Below are 15,593 nucleotides of genomic sequence, written 5' to 3'. Positions count from 1 at the left end.
CACTGGTTCCTGGTAGGCCACTGGCGTGCGTGCTCTAGGGGTACCCTCGCTGCTCTCCCCTGTGTGGGGGCCATCAAGAAGTCGGGGTGGGCCATGCAGGCCAGTGTCCTGCTGATCTGGGAGGGTGACTTGCAGTCAGAGGCTTGACTAGCTTGGGAAGGGGTGTAGAAAAAGCCATCCTCGTTTTCAAGGTGAATTTTCCCAAACTTTCGGAGCTGTCCTGTGCTCTGCAGGCAGGGGGTGCTTCTGAGCAACAGGAGGTGGGGGTGCCTCTGAGCAGCAGAAGGTGGGGCCACAGGGCTGCCAAAGGGAGGGCGTGGCTTTGCTCAAACCACACCAGGGAAATGCAGTGGAAGTGGCTCCCAGGCCTGGCAGGGTCGGAATAAAAGGTCCAGGCAGTGGTCTTCCTGGGAACTGAGGATGGGGGATGCAGTTCTGGGGGTCCCTTGACCTACTGCTTCCTGTTTTGGAGCTCTCTTCTGTGGGGCGGTGTGGGTTCGGTTTTGAGCGAAGTCTTTCTGGGTGCCTTCGAGCCTCAGGACTCCTTCCCGGGGGCATTTCCTGCCCTGAACCCCTGTTCCGGCCTCCCCTCGGGATGAGCAGACAGTGGGAGAAGCATCTCTGCTCTGGGGTGGGTTGGCGACAGCCTTCTGAAAGTCCCCCTCCTGGGACCCTGCAGCGGAGTCTTCACTCCTGAGCCCCTCCTTCCTTGGCTTCTTGCCCTCAGCAACATCTTCCATTTGCCCAGCTTTTACCATCACTCCTACACATTGACTTTTTCTGCCCGACTGCAAGGCAGAGGGTGAGTGTTAAGATTCCACCTGCTGGCTGCCTCTACCCTGGCTGGCATGTTCAACTCAACTTACTGTAACGAAATGGGCTCTTCCTGCTGTCCATCCTCTCCCCTGTCGGGAACCTGCAGAGGAACCTTCCTTGGCTCCCCTTTGCCCATCAAGCCTGGCGCTCCTTTTAGGTTCTGTTTACCTGTTAATCACAGTTCTTTGTGCTCTGGTTTGCCCCTGGCTGTGTGTAACACACACACATGCGTGCACGCACACACACACTCATGGGCCAACTTGGGCTGTGTTAAGAGGCTCTGGGCTCTGTGACCCTGTGATCCTGTGAGCCTTCGACCCTTCCCCCAGCCAAAGCTGAAGGACCTCCTTAGTCTTTGCTGCTGAGGAAACATCAGACTGTACAGGCCAGGGACCCCATTGGTCTGGACAGGAAAGAAAACACGCTGTCCAAACAGAGGCATCCTGAACGGCTGCCTGGATGGCAGTGCTGATAGCTGGATTCCGAAGGGAGGCCCACCCCTGTTGGGGGACCACTCAGAAGCCTGATTGCCCCTGCAGGCTGCAGAGACATTCCATCCTGTGGTTCCCTCCCAGCCAGGGACACTCATTCAAGCCCCATGTCCCGAGGATAGCACCTGCTGTGTGCCTTACGGTGAGTTAGGAATCTGGCCAGTGTTTCATCATGGCCAAACTCAGGGGCAGGAGGATGTCAGCAACCCCTTGCTTTTTTTTTTTTTTTTTCTTTTTTGAGATGGAGTTTCGCTCTTGTTGTCCAGCCTGGAGTGCAATGGCATGATCTTGGCTCACTGCAACCTCTACTTCCTGGGTTCAAGTGATTCTCCTGCCTCAGCCTCCCCAGGATTACAGGCATGCTCCACCACTTTCAGCTAATTTTGTATTTTCAGCAGAGATGGGGTTTCACCATGTTGCCGAGGCTGGTCTTGAACTCCTGACCTCAGGTGATCTACCAGCCTCAGCCTCCCAAAGTGCTGGGATTACAGGCGTGAGCCATTGCGCCGGCCTCACTCCATTGCTTTCTATTGGGAAAAGAAAGTAATACAGAAGTCTCACCTCTTCCACACCCAAAGGTGGGGAGCAGCCTTAGCCGGTAGCAGAACGCTGGGCAGTGGCTTCCTTGCTTACTCCCACTGTTTTTGGCAAACTAGGCTTTCAAAGGGGATTCCCCCTCCCCAAACGTTCCTATTCCACCCCTACCTCCTTTCCCAAAACGTGAAATCCTCAACTCTCTCGCACACCGCCTTTGCGGGGGTTCCCAGCGAGTCTGGAGACCGCTCAAGTCTGCAGCAACTCCTCCCTTCGTGCCCAGCCCTTAGGAGGGAAAGGCGCTCGTGTTCCTTTAAGGGGCTGGTCCAGCGGGAGCGCGGGGGTTTGTCTGCTGCCGCTTCCTTTCTGGCCTTTTAAGCTCCCCAAATCCGACTGTCGCCTTGGACCGGGACAGCTCGCGCCCCCGAGCGCTCTAGCTGTCGAGGAGCCGCCTGGGGACGGTACGTGGCTCCGGGTCGCCGGGCTTCTGGGGCTGTGTGCGGGCCGGGTTCCTCCCTCCAGCTTTGGGTGCCCTGCGGGTCCTCCCCGGCAGGGTCGGGGAAGGGGCAGGAGGCGTGGGCTGGGCACTGCGGAGGCCCAGACTGAGATGGGCAGTGATTGCGGGCGAGGGGCGCCCGAGGCACAGGTGGGGTGGGAGCTGCGCGGGGGCGCGGGCGGACTCGCGTGGGAACCTCGTGCCCACCGCGAGGGCGCAGAGCCCAAATGGACCCCGTGGCCTCCGAGACCACCGTCCAGCTCCAGTCCCCTTTCCGCCGGGGGCCACTCGGTGCCCTCCAGTGTCGTGTGTCCAGGATCTTCTGCTTCCAGTGCCGTCCGCGGTTCCCCAGTCTGCTTCTGGGCATCTATGAATAATCCCGAGGCCGGGAGCCCTGGGAGGGGTTGGGGGCAACTTGCGCCCCCGGACCGGGGCCGGCCCGATCTGGCAGCCCTGGGGCAAACACAATGGATGCCTGTGGGTTCCAGGCCTCGCTCACCAGGGTTCCTGCCCCAGGCACAGCAAGGCCAGAAGGGCAGGGAGGGTGGAGGGTAGAACCCTGGGTGGGGGATGGCGACCCCTAGGGAGGAACGGAGGCTCGTTCGCCGCCAGGATGGAAACGGCGCGGCACTTGGACTCAGTCCTGCCACCATCCCGCTGGGTGGCCGCAGGCAGCCTGTGACCCTGTCCGGACGTCGGTGCCCAGCGCTGACCCTCGGGAGTACCTGTGCTCCCTGCAGCAGCGGGGTGGCGATTGAGAGGGCCCTGGTTCCTCTCCGGCAGCGCTGCCTGGGCCAGCGTGCTGGGAATGCTGGTAGGAAACGCGTCCCACTTTCATTTTCCTGGGGGCTGCGGGTTTCAAAGGCACGCGTCAAGCCTTGCCCAAACAGGGACAGGGATGTCAGATTTCTCGCTGGGAGCGGCGCTCGGTCAGACTTCGCGGGTGATGCTGCCTCCTGCTCGTACCTGGGGGACTTGTACTCCCTGGCAGCCCAGTGCTGATGTGCACCTGACCTGGAAGTGGCACCCACCCTCCCCCCAAGCCCAGACTCAGCTTATTGTTCTTAGGTGGAGAGATCCCTAGGGAAGAGGTGCCTGGGAAAAGCAAAGGGCTGGCTGTCAACTTTCTCTAAGTTCGAGATATTTGACAAAAATAATGCCTCGGATAGTTCACTGACCTCCACACTCTTTGCCTCAGTTTCCTCAACTGTGATGAGGAGGCAGTGGTGACTGCTTTCTCTCTAGGCAGTGAGAGGAGAAAGGGCCACTGAGACGGTGTAAGACTTCACTGTGCGAACTGCTCACACGTGTAGTTGGAGGTCATAGTCTCCCCGTGCTTGCTCCTTATCAAGCAGTTTTCTAAGTGCTCTGCAGATATTCTCTCCCTTATCTTCACAGAACTGTTTTCTGGTTAGTATTGTCGTAACCCCTATTTTTTTTTTTTTTTTTTTGAGATGGAGTCTCGCTCTTGTTGCCCGGGCTAAAGTGCAATGGTGAGATCTCAGCTCAGTGCAACCTCTGCCTGCCATGTTCAAGCGATTCTCCTGCCTCGGCCTCCTGAGTACCTGGGATTACAGGTGCCCGCCACCACACACTCAGCTAATTTTTGAATTTTTAGTAGAGATGGGGTTTCTCCATGTTGGCCAGGCAAGTCTCAAACTCCTGACCTCAGGTGATCTGCCCACCTCAGCCTCCCAAAGTGCGGGGATTACAGGCATGTCCCACAGTGAGCAGTTGATCAAGTGAGTGAGCGGTGCTGGAGCAGAGGGATGCGGCCACGCTGCCCGGCTTTTCTAGCTGCCTTGTTTTCCTCCTCTCCCCAGTTTGCCCAGGGGCCCCAGCCTGGCCCAGGTCACCCTGGCATGAGGAGATGGGCCTGCTGCTCCTGGTCCTGCTGCTCCTGATCCTGCCACTCCTGCTGCCTGGCGCCTATGGATTGCCTTTCTACAATGGCTTCTACTATGCCAACAGCGCCAACGACCAGAACGCAGGCAATGGCCACGGCAAAGGTAGGTGACCTCCCACGCCCAGCTCTTTGCTCCCCTGGGTGATCTAGACCTCCCAGGTTCCTGCTGTGATCTGTGGGTTCCAGGCTGGGACAGGGACAGGGCCCGATGCAGCAGCCATGTCCCAGCAGGGCCCTTGTAGTGGCCCAGCGTGCCTAAGACAGAGAAGGGGTGATGTAGTTTCCCTGTGTTGCCGCCCCTTAGTCATGGGGCCCAATTCACTTAGGCTTTTTACTTTTCCTAAAAGTCTTGCCAGTTGTTCAAGGCCCAGCTTAAATGTGTCCTCCCCTGGTTACTCCAGTGGAAATGGGGCTTGGGGTCAAATAGATGTGAGTTTGAATCTTTTTTTTCTTTTGAGACAGTCTCTGTTGCCCAGGCTGGACTGCAGTGGTATGATCTCCGCTCACCGCAACCTCTGCCTCCCGGGTTCAAGCGATTCTCCTGCCTCAGCCTCCCGAGTAGCTGGGATTACAGGTGTGTGCCACCACGCCTGGCTAATTTTTGTATTTTTAGTAGAGATGGAGTTTCACCTTGTTGGCCAGTCCAGTCTCGAACTCCTCAGGTGATCCACTCACCTCGACCTCCCAAAGTGCTGGGATTATAGGCATGAGCCCTCGTGCCTAACCCGAGTTTGAATCTTTTTTTTTTCCCTCGAGTTTGAATCTTATAATTCTACCTCTTAGTAGCTGTGTGGCCTTGGGCAGGGAACTGTTTAAAGTAGCTGTTATTGTGCACCCATCATGGGTTGGGCAAGCGTCTAGATGCTTTGCATATGTCATCTATAAAAATCACAAAAGCCCTGAGGTAGGCAAGGGTGAAAATATACATTTTTAACCACCAGCGCAGCATGGGTGCTGACCAGGCTGAATTGATGCTGCCTGCCCTCACAGCCTGAAAGTAGATTCTGTTATCCTCCCTTCCTGTAGATGAGCAAATTGAGGCTCAGAGAGTTGATTCAGTTGTCCAGGTCACACAGCTATTAAAAATACAAGCTGAGGGCTCAGTGTGGTGGCTCATGCCTGTAATCCCAGCACTTTGAGGCGGACAAATCACTTGAGGTCAGGAGTTCAAGGCCAGCCTGGCCAACATGGTGAAACCCTGTCTCTACTAAAAATACAAAAATTAGCCTGGTGTGGTGGCACACACCTGTAATCCCAGCTACTTGGGAGGCTGAGGCAGAGACTTGCTTGAACCTGGGAGGCGGAGGTTGCAGTGAGCCGAGATGATGCGACTGCACTCCAGCCCGGGCAATAGAGGCAGACTCTGTCTCAAAAAAAAAAAAAAGACAAACTTGTTCCATTTGTTTGTGGAAGGATCAAACCAGGGATACCCAGCAGCTGCCATGAAGAGCTCACAGCCTGATTCAGAGACGATGTATGAGCCTGCAAGTGGGGAGTACAGGGGCTGGGTGATTCCCAACTGCCCCTCTGCCTTTCAGCAGATGATCGTGCCTGCAGAGAAATTTCCCCTCTTTTTATTAGTCTCCTAGGTCAGCTGTAACAAATTAACACAAACTTAGTGGCTTGAAACAACAGAAATGTATTCTCTCACCATTTTAGGCACCAGAAATCCAAAATCAGTTTCACTGTGCAGAAATCGAGGTGTGGATAGGACTGTGCCTCCTCGGGGCTCTTGGGGAGAATCTGTTCTTGCCTTACTTCTTCCAGTTCTGGAGGCTGCTGCCTCACTCCAATCTCAGCCTCCATGGTTACGTGGCCTTCTCCTCTTTCATATGCAAATCTCCCTCTGCCTCCCTCTAAACACCATCTGGAAAATTCAGGATACTCTCCCCATCTCGACATCCTTAGTTTAACCGCATCTGCAAAGTCCACTTTGCCACATAAGATAATGTTCAGAAGTTCTGGGGATCAGGATTTAGGGTATTTGGGGAGGCCATTGTTTAGCCGACCATACCTTTTTCCTTCAGAATTTATGTTGTTGTACAAGTGCTACTTTAATGAGATTTGTGGAATTTAAAAAACTTAAACTTCCTACCCTTGGTTTCATCACACTACCAGGCCAACATTACATTCCTCTCTCTCCCTTTTGTCCCTGAATATGCAAGCAAAGTCATACATAATCCCCCCACCCAGAGAAACCACTGCTAACATTTAAAAAATCTCTTTCCAGTCTTTCCTCTTCTTTTTGTTTTTGTTGTTGTTGTTGTTGTTGTTGTATTTTGAGACCAGGGTCTCACTCTGTCTCCCAGGCTGAAGTGCAGTGGTGTGATCTCGGCTCACTGCAGCCTCCAGCTCCTGGGCTCAAGAGATCCTTCCACTTTAGCCTCCTCAGTGGCTGAGACTACAGGCATGCACCACCATGCCCAGCTAGTTTTTGTATTTTTAGTAGAGATGGGGTTTCACCATTTTGGCCAGACTAGTCTAGAACTCCTGGCCTCAAAGTGATCTGCCTGCCCCAGCCTCCCAAAGTGCTGGGATTACAGGCGTGAGTCACCGCACCCGGCCGAGCTTTCCTTTATGATTTAGAAAACTTTCTTCAACAAATATCAGCTCACGCCACACATGTGATTTTGTAGCCTCTCTTATCACCTCATGGAATAAAAATAGTTTTCTAAGTCAATGAATGAATATACATCTACCAGATTATTTTACATGGCTGGATAGTATTTTATCATATGGATATACATTTTCATTTTATTCAGGTCAAAGCTTCAAACGTAGCTTTACTCAGGAGAGTTCAGAGAGTTGGGAAGAACCAAGGAAGTGACCCCTAAATGATAGTCCTGCTTCGTCTCTATTGGACACTTTCTGTGTGCCAGGTGTCCCGCCTTACCTGATTCGAACCTACCACAGCCCTCTGTAGAGACTGTAATTAACCCATTCTACAAATGAGGAAGCTGAGGCTTGACGTCCCTGGATTACACAGCTGGGAAAAGGTGGAACCAAGATGCAGGCCTGGCTTGCCTGACTCCAAACCTCTGTACCTACTGCCTCTGCAGACCAGGGCAGCTCCAACTGGAACGAGCCTGCGAGTCCCCTGGAGGCGGGGGCCCATTCCCAGAGTTTCTGATGCACGGGGACCCAACAATGTGCATTTCTAACAAATTCCTGGTGTTGCTAATGCTGCTGGCCCGGGACCACATTTTGAGACCTCTGCATGTGGGAATCTGCCACGTTCGGTATAGCTCATTTTCCACGTCATTCCTCTACAGGGAACCTCCCTGTCTGTCTCCTGCTTACCCTTGAGGCTGTCCCCTTGTCTCCAAGTTTTATTTTATTTTCTAGAAACGGGGTCTCACTATATTGCCCAGGCTGGAGTGCAGTGGCTATTCACAGGAGCGATCCCACTACTGATCAGCACGGGAGTTTTGACCTGCTCCGTTTCCAACCTGGGCTGGTTCACCCCTCCTTAGGCAACCTGGTGGTCCCCCGCTCCCGGGAGGTCACCATATTCATGCCAAACTTAGTGCGGACACCCGATTGGCATAGCGCACTACGGCCCAGAACTCCTGGACTCAAGCGATCCTCCCGCCTCAGCCTCCCGAGTAGCTGGGACTACAGGCATGCACCACCACGCCCGGCACCTCCACCTTTTTAATTAATTAACTTGTTTTTATTTTGTTTTCAGCAGCAGAGTCTTGCTCTGTCATCCAGTGGTACGATCATAACTCACTGCAGCCTTGACCTCCTGGGCTGAAGCAACACTCCCACCTCAGCCTCCCGAGCAGCTGGGACCACAAGCACATGCCACCATATTCATTTAGTTTTTAAACACTTTTTGTAGAGACAGGGTCTCGCTATGTTGCTCAGGCTGGTCTCAAACTCCTGGCCTGAAGCGATACTCCTGTCTTGGCCTCTCAAAGTGTTGAGATTATAGGCGTGAGCCATCGTGCCTGGCCTCTGTCCCCACCTTGAGTAAATCAAGCATGTCTTGAAGTCCAGACCCAAAAGAATGAAACAGTGAGGTCCCAACAGGGGCTCCCAAGTTAAAGATGAGGCAGCCTTAGCCTAGGAACTTGATTCTTTTGTTGCATGCTGGGTTCTCCGTGTATTTGTAACTCTGAGCCCTGAGCGTAGTCCTTTAGAAGTTCTGCCCTTAGCTCGCTAGGCTGCTTGGTATTTGGGAAGAGGCATGGTGGACAGTCGGACCAGTGACTGAAGCCAGGGCTGTGCTGTCCTCTGGCCAGTGTGGTGGGGAAGGAAACTCTGAGGGATCCCTGTCAGAGCCACTTGTCCTGGCCATGTACCTCATGTGGGGAGGCTCTGGTTGCCTGCTGCGTTGGTTAGATTTCGATGCATAAGAAACCACCCAAAACTTAGTGACTTGTTCAAGATGACAGCCATTTGTTTAGCTCATGATTCTGTGGGTCAGCATTTTGGGTGGGCTCCATTTCTTCAGGTCTTGCAGTTGGGTGTTGTAGGTGTGCCTGCCCCTGGTGGGCAGGTCAGCGGGGGGCTGGTTGCTGTAGGATGGCCTCGGCTGGGGCACCCTGTCTCCATTCTGTGTAGTCTCTCATCCTCTAGCAGACGAGCCCAGCCACGTGCTCATGGTAACTAGCAAAGTCCTAAGGAAAGGGGTGGAAGCAGCAAGGCCCCCTGGGACCTATGCTCAGAACAGGCATGATGAGCGGTCACTTCCAAGGCACTCAGTTAGTCAAAGCAAGTTGTGAGGCCAGCACAGATTCAAGGGGGTGGGGGGATAAACGTCAGCTCTGGATGGAAGCAGATGCAAAGTCACGTTGCAGAGCATGTGGATACAGGGAGGGGTGGAGCCTGGTGGCCATTTTTGCAATCTGAGCCTGGAGGAGCTGCGGATGAGGTATGTGGTGGCCCTTGCAGGGGTACAGACGTGCTGCAGCAGGTCTCATCTGCACCCTACCTCTCCCCCAAGACCTCCTCAACGGAGTGAAGCTGGTGGTGGAGACACCCGAGGAGACCCTGTTCACCTACCAAGGGGCCAGCGTGATCCTGCCCTGCCGCTACCGCTATGAGCCAGCCCTGGTTTCCCCGAGGCGCGTGCGCATCAAATGGTGGAAGCTGTCGGAGAATGGGGCCCCAGAGAAGGACGTGCTGGTGGCCATCGGGCTGAGGCACCGCACCTTTGGGGACTACCAAGGCCGCGTGCACCTGCGGCAGGACAAGGAGCATGATGTGTCGCTGGAAATCCAGGATCTGCGGCTGGAGGACTATGGGCGTTACCGCTGTGAGGTCATTGATGGGCTGGAGGATGAGAGCGGTCTGGTGGAGCTGGAGCTGCGGGGTGAGACCCTGACAGGGACTGGGTGACACTGGGATCTGAGAGCAGAGTGGAGAGGATCAGAGAAAGCATCCAGTCCTCTGTGCTTTAGACATTTAAAAGTACTTAATCCTCAAAACAACCCCAGGGGGAAGCTACTGTTACCACCCCCATTTTACAGGCGAGGAAACTGAGGCACAGAGAGGTCAAGTAACTTACCTAAGGTCACACAGCTTGTAAACGGCAGAGCTGGGGTCTGAACCCTCTAGAATCTGTTCCCCTCTCTACCCGCTCTCATTCATATCCCATTCAGAGAGCAAAACCAGAGCTGGTTCCACAGCTTAGAGACAGGGCTGAGATTTAAGCAAAGGTAGCAGGCAACACAGGCGAATCAGGCAGCCCAGTGTGAGCTGATGGGAGTGGTGGGGACTGGGCACACTCCCGAGCCCTTGTCCTGTCCCCAGGGAACCCCTGCCCTACTCAGGTCCAGCTGATGATGCCACACCAGAATGCAGGCCCTGCTCTGCCAGATTTTCTGGCTTGACAAGATAAGCTTATATTTTTATGTGAGATCTCTGGATTTTTATGTAAAAACCTCCTTTAAAAAAAACAAACAAATCCAGTGCTGTCCAAACCAGCCACACCCTTCAAGCCGATCTTGTATGTGGGGTCCCTGTGTGATCTTTAATCTGTATTTGACTTCTCTGTCTCTAGGATGGGGCTGTGTGTCCTCATATCTTTCCCACATGTTAGGGAGGCAGTTCAGGCGTAGAGGAAGGTGACCTGACTCCAGCACCAGCCCGTCCCAGCTGTGACATCTGAGCAAATGCCTTACCCGCCTCGGAGCTCTCGGCCTCGTAGGTGTAAAATGGGGAATCACAGTCACTCCTCCTTTACCTCCCTCAGTGGTGATGAGGATAAAATGTACATCCTTGAAATTCATTCTCTCTCTCTGCCACCAGTGTCCACATGGTTTAGATGGTGGCTCAGAGGGGCCACATTCCTCCTTCCTGAAGTTGGGGTGGCAGTGGAGTTGGGGAGAACCTGCAAGAGTCATTGGTCTGGGGTCTGCAGGGGCAGCCTAAAGAAACAGGGAGCCATCACCCCATTCTCGGGGCTGCAAGGGCTAGGAGTTTGGAACCAGACATGAAATAGTCCCCCTGCAAACACATGGAGGCTACTAGCTGACGATCAGGGCCCATGGGCTTCCCTGCCACCCAGCATGGCTTTGCCCACGTACCTGCCTTCCAGGTGTCTGGTGAAATTGGAGGTTTGGGACTCAGGCTATTCTCAGGTCCTTGGCACAGGGAGGAGATTCCAAGGACTCTGGGTAAACAAAGGCAGCCAATCAGTGTCTTTCCCAGACCCCTAGAGTCACCTCTACTCTGTCAGGTTTCATTGACTTGGTAGAGACTGAATCTCAAAAGTTTCCAAACCTTTTATTATAGTAAAATTTCAAACATGAACATACCTTTTGAGGGAAGCCTGTGGCCCCAATCAGACCCCGGCCACAAGGAGAGAAGCCTCCTGCCCCAGGACCTCCCTGACCTTGAGCCTCCCTTATGGAAGGACCCCCTTCACCAGCCTCTCCCCACAGCCTCCAGGGCCTCTCCTTCTCCTGACAATTATCTGCCCCACGTGGAAAGTTTCTTTCATTTTCCTAGGAAACTTCCACATTCACAATAACATATACGATCGGGTCCCAGCTAATGAGAGGAGAGCTGGGAGCCAAACCTGGCCCTACAGCCCAAAGCCTGGGCCTGTCTGGAGAAGATGCACAACCTCACTAGGGGCCTGGGACAGCCCTGTGAATTAGGTTTCATTTCCATTCTATCGTTGGGGACATTAGTTGACTAATTAATTAATTACCTTAACTCCTGAATGTTTTCTGAGTACTGCTGGGAACCATCTGAGTCTCAGGAGAGAGGTGGCAATGGACGGGAGGTCAGAGGTTTGCTGAGTTTTTCTGAGGGACGGTGTATGTGTGTGTGTGTGTTGCAGGGAGCAGGTGTCCCAGTGAGGGTGGGAGGAGAGTGGGGTATCCAGCCGCTGGGCCCCTGGCCACCCGCTAAGCTCCTCTTTCCTCCCCCACAGGTGTGGTCTTTCCCTACCAGTCTCCCCAGGGGCGCTACCAGCTCAACTTCCACGAGGGCCAGCAGGTCTGTGCAGAGCAGGGTGCGGTGGTGGCCTCCTTTGAGCAGCTCTTCCGGGCCTGGGAGGAGGGCCTGGACTGGTGCAATGCGGGCTGGCTGCAGGATGCCACGGTGCAGTACCCCATCATGCTGCCTCGCCAGCCCTGCGGCGGCCCCGGCCTGGCACCTGGCGTGCGAAGCTACGGCCCCCGCCACCGCCGCCTGCACCGCTATGATGTGTTCTGCTTCGCCACTGCCCTCAAGGGTGAGTGGAATGGCCACGCCCAGGCCTTCAGGGTTGGTGCCCATCCGGGACCTGTGGGAGGGCAGCTTCTGGGGAGCTCTGGCCCCCTCTGCCTGCTCTGCTGGCACTGCCACCTGAGGGCCAAGAGCACCAGCCAACCTTGAAGCACATCAGTTGAGTTTCAAGTGCTTTGCTGCTGCTGCTTCGTGCTGATCATTGGTTTCTTCATTCATCAAATGTTTACTGAGTGCCTACCGTATGCTGGGGCCTAGTCTAGGCTCTGGGGAATCAGACAAATAAGACACAGCCTGTCTTCACAAAGTAGCTCATTTTGTAGGAAGATGAGCAAGTAGAAACAGAAACTGGTTCAGTGCCATATGCCAAGCCTTGGAAAAGTGTCTGGCACATAGTGGGTGCTGCCATCCCCAGCCCTTTCCTGTGTCTCCATCTCATTCGGTCTAAGGGCGCAGCCCCCTGCCTGGTGGGTGTGGTGGGGGAAGCTCCGTAAATGCCTGAATGCGAGAGAGACTCTGGTCCAGCTTAGGTGGGGAGCCCACCGAAGATGCAAATGGGGAAGACTGGTGGGGGAGTGTAGACATCACTGGAGGGACCCCAGTTCTACAGCAGGTGGGATGGGGCTGTCTGGGAGAGGGTGAAACCGGGACGTGTTCCCTGAGGTGTTCTCTACAGATGCCTACAGCATGGTAGCTCTCTGGGCTCAGACAGTCTTTGGGGCTGGCATCTCTGCAGGCCTCGCTGTGCTCTCTGGCTGCCCGCTGCACTGCCCGGCACTCACGCCCCCTTTGCTGCAGGGCAGGTGTACTACCTGGAGCACCCTGAGAAGCTGACGCTGACAGAGGCGAGAGAGGCCTGCCAGGAGGATGGTGCCATGATCGCCAAGGTGGGACAGCTCTTTGCTGCCTGGAGGTTCCAGGGCCTGGACCGCTGCGATGCTGGCTGGCTGGCAGATGGCAGCGCCCGCTACCCTGTGGCTCACCCGCATCCCAACTGCGGGCCCCCCGAGCCTGGGGTCCGAAGCTTTGGCTTCCCTGACCCACAGAGCCGCCTGTATGGTGTTTACTGCTACCGCCAGCACTAGGACCTGGGCCCTCCCCCATGGCTTTCCCGCACCGGCTGTGTATTTATTGAGTGGTTCATTTTCCCTTGTGGGTTGGGGCTGTTTTAACTGTTTTTATACTTCTCAATTTAATTTTCTTAACATTTTTTTACTATTTTTTGTGAAGCATTCAGAACCCAGTACCTCCCTTTGCTCCTGGATGCCCCACTGAGGAATCCTCCTGCCGGCTCCTCTGGGCCATTTGCGGTTTCTTGGGCTTCTGGAGGGTTCACCGCCATCCAGGCTGGTCTCCCTTCATTAAGGGGGTTGGTGCCCAGAGCGGGTGGTGGCCTGCCCAGAATGCTGCCAGGAGTCAGGGCATGGCGGCCACAGCTCTCCCTGCCCCTCAGCCTGGGGAAGAAGAGGGCCTTGGGGGCCTCTGCAGCTGGGCTTTGGGCCTCTCCTGCCCCCTTTGACTTCTCTGTGAAGCTGGTAACCCCAGTCTGCCCACTGCCGGGCTAGGGCTGGAAGCTAGTTCTAGGCTTCTGGGTGAAATCCCAGGGAAGGGAGAAATTCCCCTCCCCACCCCCGTCAGTTCCAAAGAGTCTGTATTGTTCTCATTTGTTTCTCATTTTTCCATGTGTGGGGAGGGGCCCTCAGGTGTGTGTACTTTCTTGGGACAATAAATGGTGCTACGACAGCCTTCTGCCATCCCCAGCCCTTTTCTATGTCTCCATCTCATTTGATCTCAGGGTGCAGCCCTCTGCCTGAAGGGTGGGGGCAGTTCGAGCCCAGACTTCACAGGTCGTCGGGGTCCCGTCCTGGGGTGAACAGGGAACTCTATGGGCTGGTTCTAGCCTTGCCTGCCCCGTGGTTCACCCGGTCCTGGGTGCCAGGCTGGTGGCAGAGGACCTGGCTTGTGTCTCCACCATCCCCACTGTAAGGGTTCTTGCCGAGTTTTAAATGAGGCCAGCACAAGAAGATAGAATGAGAATTTATTAAGCTCCCGGGCGAGGTTCTACGGTCGGACAGGAGGGCTAGGAGAAGTTGCTCCCGACTCCTCTCAGACGTGGGGTTTTATGGGGAGTGGACGTGTTTTGATTGGTTGTGGGGAAACAGGTCGTGGACGGGGCAAGCTGCCATTGGCAGACAAGCGGGATGCAACATGCTATTGGGCAGGTTTTGGCGGGGCTTCTTTTGAATTTTGGCGGGATTCTTCAACGGCTGGCTAGGTGCCGAGTGCAGAAGTGGGCGTGGAATGATGACATGGTTTCTAGGTGCGGAGGGGAGTGGGCGTGTCCGAGCTCCCGGAGGGGAGGGAGTGGGCGTGTCCGAGCTCCCAGCTAGGCGACCGGCCTTACACCCACCCCTTGGCAGCCTGTCTGTCTTTGTGAGGCCCGGCAGAAGAACTAGAGACACCTCTCAGAAGGCAGAGGAAGCTGTGCCTCCAGAGGACCTCAGAGGCCTAGATCTAGGGGCCAACCCTCCGTGCGCCTCACCCTCTGCCACCCACTCCCACACCTGCCTCAGGAAACCAGACTCGTTGCCTTGCACAGGAATGCCACTGCCACTCACCAACCGGTTATTCAATCAGTTCTTCCCTTAGCTCGGTGCTTCTCACAGTGTGGCCTGCGGCGTCAGCATCGTCAGCATCGCTGGGATCTTGTTAGAAGTGCAAATTCCTGGGCCCCGCCAGAGACCTGCTGAGTCGGAAAGTCTGGGATGCCGACCGGCACTCTGTGGTCACCAAGCCCTTTAGGTGATTCTGATGCACACTCAAGTTTGAAAACCACTCACAGTTGCACCACCACCTAATCAGTTAATTATAAGTAATTATTGAGCGCTTACTATGTGACCAGTGCTGTACACTTTACTTTGGCCCACTGTTTGTTCGTTCGTTCGTTCTCTCTCTCTTTCTCTTTCTTTCTTTCGAGACGGAGTTTCACTCTTGTTACCCAGGCTGGAGTGCAATGGCGCGATCTCGGCTCACCATAACCTCCACCTCCCGGGTTCAAGCGATTCTCCTGCCTCAGCCTCCCGAGTAGCTAGGATTACAGGCACGCACCACCACACGTGGATAATTTCGTATTTTTAGTAGAGACTGGGTGTCACTATGTTGGTCAGGCTGGTCTCGAACTCCTGACCTCAGGTGATCCGCCTGCCTCAGCCTCCCGAAGTGCTGGGGTTGGCCCACCGTTCTTTTTAGAGGCAGAGCTACAAGCATATATCTACCCACAAACAACCGTACACACGCCCACGCCTGAAAAGTTACCAGGACCCAGGGACTCACACTGGCATGACTAAGCAACACACACATACATTCACAAAGACTCCATCATGTGTGTCCAGCGACTGTGATGAGGGAGGCATCTGAGGGGGAGGCACTGGGGGAAGGACACTGCCTGGGACACACGTGCCACCTCAACTCTCAAGGTTTGTGGGGGAGTCTGTAAACAATGGGAATTGTTTTCATCGCTATTCTGCAGCGTACTTAGGGGCAGGATGCCCAGGCCTTTTTGTTAGTAGCTGGCAAGCAGTTCACCCTGAAAGTGTGTAAGCGAGATTCACGGTTCCCACACGGTCTGCAGTTTGTTTTTTCCTTCCCCTCTTATAAATCCTGA

General features: G+C 54.7%; 1 protein-coding gene across 2 annotated transcripts; it reads left to right on the top strand.

The window, feature by feature from the left end:
• Positions 1-2,222: 2,222 nt before the first annotated feature.
• HAPLN3 (hyaluronan and proteoglycan link protein 3) lies at positions 2,223-13,674 on the top strand. Of its 2 annotated transcripts, none has more exons than XM_012438736.2 (5): positions 2,223-2,302; positions 4,161-4,346; positions 9,195-9,563; positions 11,634-11,936; positions 12,728-13,674. In XM_012438736.2, the coding sequence occupies exons 2-5, from the start codon at positions 4,208-4,210 to the stop codon at positions 13,012-13,014; spliced, it is 1,098 nt and encodes a 365-aa protein (XP_012294159.2). In that variant the 5' UTR covers positions 2,223-2,302; positions 4,161-4,207; the 3' UTR covers positions 13,015-13,674. The 2 variants fall into 2 exon arrangements, with proteins under 2 accessions (XP_012294159.2, XP_064232307.1); XM_064376237.1 differs by lacking the exon at positions 2,223-2,302 and adding an exon at positions 3,180-3,914.
• The last annotated feature ends 1,919 nt before the right edge of the window (positions 13,675-15,593 follow it).

Source organism: Aotus nancymaae, unplaced genomic scaffold (assembly GCF_030222135.1).
Source record: "Aotus nancymaae isolate 86718 unplaced genomic scaffold, 86718_ANA_hifiasm-v0.15.2.pri h1tg000014l, whole genome shotgun sequence".
NCBI classification, from domain to species: domain Eukaryota; kingdom Metazoa; phylum Chordata; class Mammalia; order Primates; family Aotidae; genus Aotus; species Aotus nancymaae.
The sequence above is the reverse complement of the archived record's forward strand: the minus strand, read 5'-3'. Positions and strand labels throughout refer to the sequence as shown.

Bases quoted from the DNA above. Each gene is read 5' to 3' on its own strand.
- HAPLN3 (XM_012438736.2), top strand. From the start codon at position 4,208: ATGGGCCTGCTGCTCCTGGTCCTGCTGCTCCTGATCCTGCCACTCCTG. The intron at 9,564-11,633 runs GTGAGACCCTGA...CCTCCCCCACAG, and splicing joins GGTGGAGCTGGAGCTGCGGG to GTGTGGTCTTTCCCTACCAG. The intron at 11,937-12,727 runs GTGAGTGGAATG...CCTTTGCTGCAG, and splicing joins CTTCGCCACTGCCCTCAAGG to GGCAGGTGTACTACCTGGAG.